The following is a 6,566-nucleotide window of genomic DNA, read 5'->3' as shown; positions in this document are numbered from 1 at the left end:
TTGTAATGTTATGCTTATTATATATTAATGCTTATTTTCTATGTCAAAGTGAAACTATGCGAATACAAGCAACAATTAATGTAGACACGTTAAGCCTATAGCCTCTCTCCAACCTTGAGCTGTTGCATGATCCATAAATGGTCAGAGCTGGTCAGTCAGAGCGGGTCGGAGCCAATGGCAGAGATTGCAGGGAGCAGAAAGGGATTTTCTTCCGTTGCCGACTGAAATGGTCGGCACCAATGGCAGAGCTGATACCAGCAGCCTGTTTCCATGCAGCCAGACTTCTCTCCCCGCCCGGCAGGGAGGGAAGTCTGCCAAGCGAGACTATGAAACCCCCAAAACAGCCGGTTGCTTCCTCTCTTACCTTCAAAAATCTACAATAAGCCAATTCCCTCTCCTGTGAACGATCAGGGAAACCAAACAGTGTGGATGCTCAGATCTTGTCAGACTTTTATGAGATAAAATCAAAGCAGTGGGAGTAGTAGTAGCAGTTCTCATCAAAGTAAGTGGGAATAGCTACTTCTACCCATAGAAAGTCAACATTGCCACTTCTATATTTTCATGATTGATAGATGTGAACAAAGAGATGTGTTGGGCTTTATTGTTTCATCCAGTGAAGCTATTATGGAGGGAAATGGGAACATTTCATATTTTGGTATGGGTATTCACAAGTTCATATTGAATCTTCATGTTGTGTATGAGTAGTATAGTAAATATATATTTGTTGTTTATAGGCTATTGAAAATTCCATTTAGTTTACACTTGCATTTTTTGGTCACATTGTGAGATTTGTGATGATTTTGGGCAGTAATGATGTCACTGAGGATGTCACAATGTCTATGACATCATCAGTGATGTCACTCGAGCAATTTTGACGTCATCATGTCTATGAGATCATCAGTGATGGTCACATCACCTATGCTGACGTCACTCTAGCAATTGTGATGTCATCAGTGATGTGAAGTTGAGCAAATTGTGCTGTGCGCATGCCAATAGAGTAGTAGACGAGGCCACGCAGCGGCTGAGCTGCATGCAAGCCCGCGCATATGCATATATATGCACACACACACACACACACACACACACACACACACACACACACACACACACACACACACACACACACACACACACACACAAACACACATATTGCAAATAATAAATGCAAATTTTGATTAGTCCAATTTATAGTGACATTTACTGATATTGTGTTGACATTTTATTCCAAGTCATCTAGCCTATATAATCACACTTCATCACAAACTCTGCTTATCTTTACTGCCAGTGAAGAATGCAAGGCAAGGCATTAGCATATAACTGCCATCTGACTGCACGAATCCACAAATGTATGTATTTATTAATTATTTAACTCGAATCAAACTGCAGTATGAATGTTCAGAACCAACCTGAATCAAATACAATTCTGTTGTTGCCTATTTGTGCCACGAGATGGCGTAATTGCCCACGGTAGTCTCTCATGGCTCTGTATGTAGGCTACATGCAAATACTGCACAAAATACATTATCTCTGAAGTTCATCACATCTAGCCCAAACCACATTTCATATTGTATGTACTATTAAATGATCTTCTGTTAGAAGGTCTCAGCCACTTGTGACTTTATAGGCTGCAGACAGGCAATTCTCGGTTTAATTAATATGCTATCTTTTCATTTTTATGAAGGCTATATGAGAGATTGGTATTGTAGGTTACTCAATCAAAAATGACCATAATAAAAATCGCATTACATGGAGTTGATGTAGTTTTGTCCATAAGAACACGATCACCAGCTCCTACAGCCCTATGCTGCTTGGTGCTGCTTGGTGTTTGGCACATGGCCCGACTGGGTGGAGCGTCAGAGCTGCTGCTGTTTTGCGGTGTGTTTTCTTCAGCCTCACGCCAGTGCTCTGCAGTGATCGCTGGGGGAAGGACCTCTGACACGAACCGGTTTCTTTGGATTTTAACACGTTCTATCCCCGGCTCGGCTGGACCGGTCTCCATCATCACCACCACCACCACCACCACCATCATCATCGTCATCATTTCTAAGACGAATTTTCATTTGCGCTAAAATTCTGCAGGGAGAGGATTTGGACTGAATCACCGGGATAAGACAGCACAGGTTCGGGTTTGGGACGCTGTCCGAGCCGTGGGAGGGTCACGGTGCAGTAGGAGGATGTTGTGCCTTTGCTGCCAAACGGATGAGTGTGTGTGAGGGGAATGCTTAATGCGTCCTGCCGAGGCGCACCGTGTCCCTCGCTGCAGCTGAGGGCCACAGACAGACAGCAGAGACGACCACTCGTTAACAGTGCGCACAGGGCCTGCGGATCACTTCACACTCCCACCTAAAGGCTTTCTGCAGTTGCACCCCAACACATTGATGACCGAGAGCAGTAAGTTATGTCTTATAACCAGAGTTATATGATCTCCATCTGAGCATCAGTGCATTTTCAGACAGGACGTGATCGAAGGTGGTGGTGGGGGGGGTGGATTCCCCTCTACCAGCTATATTTGGAAAATAAAAATGGGCAACAGTTTCAGCAACATCTCAGCCTTCCAGTCCCTTCACATTGTGATGTTGGGTTTGGACTCGGCAGGCAAAACCACCGTCCTGTACAGACTCAAATTCAACGAATTCGTCAACACCGTGCCCACCATCGGCTTCAACACCGAGAAGATCAAGCTGAGCAATGGCACCGCCAAGGGGATCAGCTGTCACTTCTGGGACGTGGGGGGCCAGGAGAAGCTGCGGCCCCTGTGGAAGTCCTACAGCCGCTGCACGGACGGTATCATCTACGTGGTGGACTCGGTGGACGTGGACAGGCTGGAGGAGGCCAAGACCGAGCTGCACAAAGTCACCAAGTTCGCGGAGAACCAGGGCACGCCGCTGCTGGTGATCGCCAACAAGCAGGACCTGCCCAAGTCTCTGCCTGTGGCCGACATCGAGAAACAGCTGGCTCTGCACGAGCTCACGCCATCCACGACCTACCATGTCCAGCCCGCATGCGCCATCATAGGCGAGGGACTGCACGAGGGCATGGATAAACTCTACGAGATGATCGTTAAGAGGAGGAAATCTCTAAAGCAGAAGAAGAAGCGATAACAGACGCCCCCTGTAAGGTGGACAGTGTATTACGCAAAATTACTGTAACTAAATGCTATTCGGGTATGCCAATGTTGCCCTAAAAAGAGGTTTACTTTGCAGTGATTTTTTCCCCTTTTATCCTTTTGTTTATTTGGGTTCTTGTCAAAGTTGTTCAATGCTGTGAAACCCTGCTGAATGATGGTTTTGCACGCAAGAGGCTGCCTCTACTGGTGCAGAATATATATCAATAACCAAATAAATCAACTTGAAATGACTTTTGGACTCTTAGGAACTACAGCATTGAGGAAGAGAAGCGGGCTGGCCCGTCATTTGCTGCTTTACCATGGATTTTTCAACCTAGCTGGACATGTTACTTTTGAAGACGCTCTGTAGCTGTAGTAGCTTCTCTGGACTTTCTTTCCTTCTATCCACAGGTCCTCCAAGAATGCTTCTGTGGAAAACACACACGTTTTATTTTGCACGTGGCTTTGGGTGGTTTTCTGCCCCCTGCTCTTTTGGAGAGAGAGAGAGAGAGAGAGAGAGAGAGAGAGAGAGAGAGAAAAGAGTGATGCCAAGGTCTGTCTGTCATATGAGTGTCTGGGTATGGATGTCATGTAGATCACAACAAGGTCTTTGGAGCATTGATGGAAGTAGCCTTTACTATGCGTGGTGGACTGAGGATAACATTGCCTGCAGCGTGTCTCCACTACTTTGCACTTTTCATTTCCTAACAAAATAGTAGAGTAACTACACTGTTTAGCGGAGCGGATCCAGGTGGTTTATGTACTAAGAAGCCAAAATTGAAGTATTTTTTGAATATTAAAAGATTTGAAAGCCGTGGCATGGGTGGTCATTGTTCATGTACATGTTGGTGGTCGTACGAGCGGTGATCATGATGGAGATTGTATAGCCTACAGCAGAGGTTCTACAAGTTTTTAATGTCAAGGACGAAGGACCCTTAAACTGACACAAATTAGACCACGGACCCCCATTTGATAAGGTTTTGTCACAGGGTCCCCCATCTGATAAGATATTTGCTTCCAAGTGTTTTAATATAGAAAGTGTGTGAAACCCATGACCAAAATATTCATACATTCTGTGTTGCTTATGGCATAGTGAAAATAAATGATCTTTTTGCTGGGGTCCCCGTGAAACCCGCTCAAGGACCCCTGGGGGGTCCCCGGACCCCACTTTGAGAACCACTGGAAACAGAAAGAGGCTAATGTAAACAGATGGGCAGGATAAGGACCTGTAAACTATTGACCTGACTTGATTGATTTCTTTATCTATAGCTACTCTTCCCCTTGAGAGACTCGCACCTTAGGTGTGGCACAGAGAGAATGTGGAGGGTGAAGGTCACTGAGTTCAAAGGCCTTGCAGCGGGTTAATGACAATCAATTTACAAAGAAAATCTCCCCGACGGTCTGACATGCCTGCAAAGCCAGTCTCAAGCTCTTAGGAGTGGAGACGTTGTCGGTGGAAAGGCTTCATCACAGATGTGTCTGGAGCTCTGTGTTCTGCTCTGGGCCTATATGCTCACGCTGTGTCTGGACTGGAGTGAACAGTTAGCTATAGCAAGCTGGAGCTCATTTGTGAAATTTATGGATCTGCAATGCGGTGTTGTTTCTTTTGCGTGGATCTTGGCCTTAACCCCTCATAACCTCACAGCAATAGTCCCAGCAGATATCTGAGTGAATAATTGATTGATTTATGCATTCATTGGGCGATTGATTAAGCACTTATTTTGTAAAAGCAATGCAATTGTTGTCACTGGATATAATGTAATTGTTATGACAGCCTCATTATTTACAGCTACATTGGGTGAAATGTAGACTGCAGCCTTCCAGGTGAGCCTCGCTGACTAATATGTTAATAATAAGCATTTTGTATCAGTGGGTTTTCCACTTGTGAGGATATATCACTCCAACTAATATATCATAAACTATAATTTGACTCTTGAAGTTAAAAAGCCAATAATATTGTATGGCTAATTGTGTCATGTAAATGTGTTTGGGCAATATGCCTTCATCAGGGATTAAAACGACAGCTCATCACTTTTTGGTCGCTGGTTAGCCAGTTGTTAGCTAATCAAAAAACAAGGGCATGGTAAACCTAACAGAGAATATACGGTAATAGATAAGAGATAACAATAGTTTGTACTATAAACAAAAATTAATTACTATTTACACACTGCAACTCACAGAAAAACAAATCACAATATGATGAGGAATATGCACATACAAATCCAAAGGCAAATCAAAATCCTCATTGATACCAAGATAGGTTGTGGTTATATAAGTTTAAAAAAAAGTTTAAAAATATACAATAGGCTTCTCCTTTGCAGGCATCAATGTAATCTCAACTTCTTTTCAAATGTGATGGAAATGTCCCTCTAAGTGGGGCATTTATTATCATTATATTCTTGTTATTATATTATTGCAGTCAGCATTATATTACATTATGTACGTGTAATATATATATACACACACACACACACACACACACACACACACACACACACACACACACACACACACACACACACACACACACACATTGTTGTTTGAAGCAATGGTACTTACTTCTTTCACCATAATGTATAATTTCCCATCAGTGACGATAGCTGAGTCACCACATGGCACGTTTTAGAAAAATGTTATTTCAACAAGTCTTAGCTGGTTGAGGGGCCATGCGATGCCAGAGTGTCACGTTTTATGCTTCTGCATAAAAACAGCTGCTTAACAGAGTCAAGGGTCAAATGCTTGGAAGAAGGAGGCCATGGTGCTCTTCTCTATAGAAAGATGTATTGTATTTATTAAGTCCCCTGGATTCCTTTTTTTCAGGGTTTAGCTGTTTGTGGTATAGGGCTGCACAATATGCAAAACAGAATAATCATATTGCAATTGCAAAATGAGTCACGGTTTTAGTGGGAATGCACATTTCTGAAAAAAAAAAGGATGTGATTTTTATTGGGGTCTGTAACAAACAAGCATATTCCTTTTACACCTGTGGTCTGTATGATTTGTAGGCCGGGGCATCTCTGTAGCACCACAATGCGATTTGGATATATTGCAGTCGGCCATATTGCAATTTCAATATTGTTTCGATTAATCGTGCAGCCCTAGTTTGCGGTGAGACAAGGAGTTGGATCCTCTTTGAGTAATGGTATGTTCACAAAGACAGAGAGCGAGAGAGCAGGAGAGAGAGAGAGAGAGAGAGAGAGAGAGAGAGTGGGGGTTCCCCAGGAAAATCCTCCTTGTAGGAAAGCATTGTACAGCGCTGGAGAACAGAAACAGTCCTATCTCCTCAGGACTACCCATTGCTATGGCAACAGCAAAAGCAAGTCAGTCCAACCTCAGCGATCTCATGAATCCACAATATCTCCTGCTTCAGGTGTTGTCAACATTACATCTGTGCTGGAAGTGGACGTTGATTGAGACTCACCATTCATTTGAGCGTAGGACACGAGTAGAGAGGAGATAG

General features: G+C 43.6%; 1 protein-coding gene across 1 annotated transcript; it reads left to right on the top strand.

The window, feature by feature from the left end:
• The first annotated feature begins 1,913 nt into the window (after positions 1-1,913).
• On the top strand, positions 1,914-4,167 carry arl4cb (ADP-ribosylation factor-like 4Cb). Its single transcript, XM_083641711.1, has one exon. It carries the CDS (start codon positions 2,523-2,525, stop codon positions 3,099-3,101), a length of 579 nt encoding a protein of 192 aa, XP_083497837.1. The 5' UTR covers positions 1,914-2,522; the 3' UTR covers positions 3,102-4,167.
• The last annotated feature ends 2,399 nt before the right edge of the window (positions 4,168-6,566 follow it).

This window comes from Poromitra crassiceps, assembly GCF_964638095.1.
Source record: "Poromitra crassiceps genome assembly, chromosome: 8".
NCBI lineage: Eukaryota > Metazoa > Chordata > Actinopteri > Beryciformes > Melamphaidae > Poromitra > Poromitra crassiceps.
This window is presented reverse-complemented; position numbering and strand designations above follow the sequence as displayed.

What these genes read in the sequence shown, in the direction of transcription:
- arl4cb (XM_083641711.1), top strand. Translation starts at nt 2,523, where the DNA reads ATGGGCAACAGTTTCAGCAACATCTCAGCCTTCCAGTCCCTTCACATT.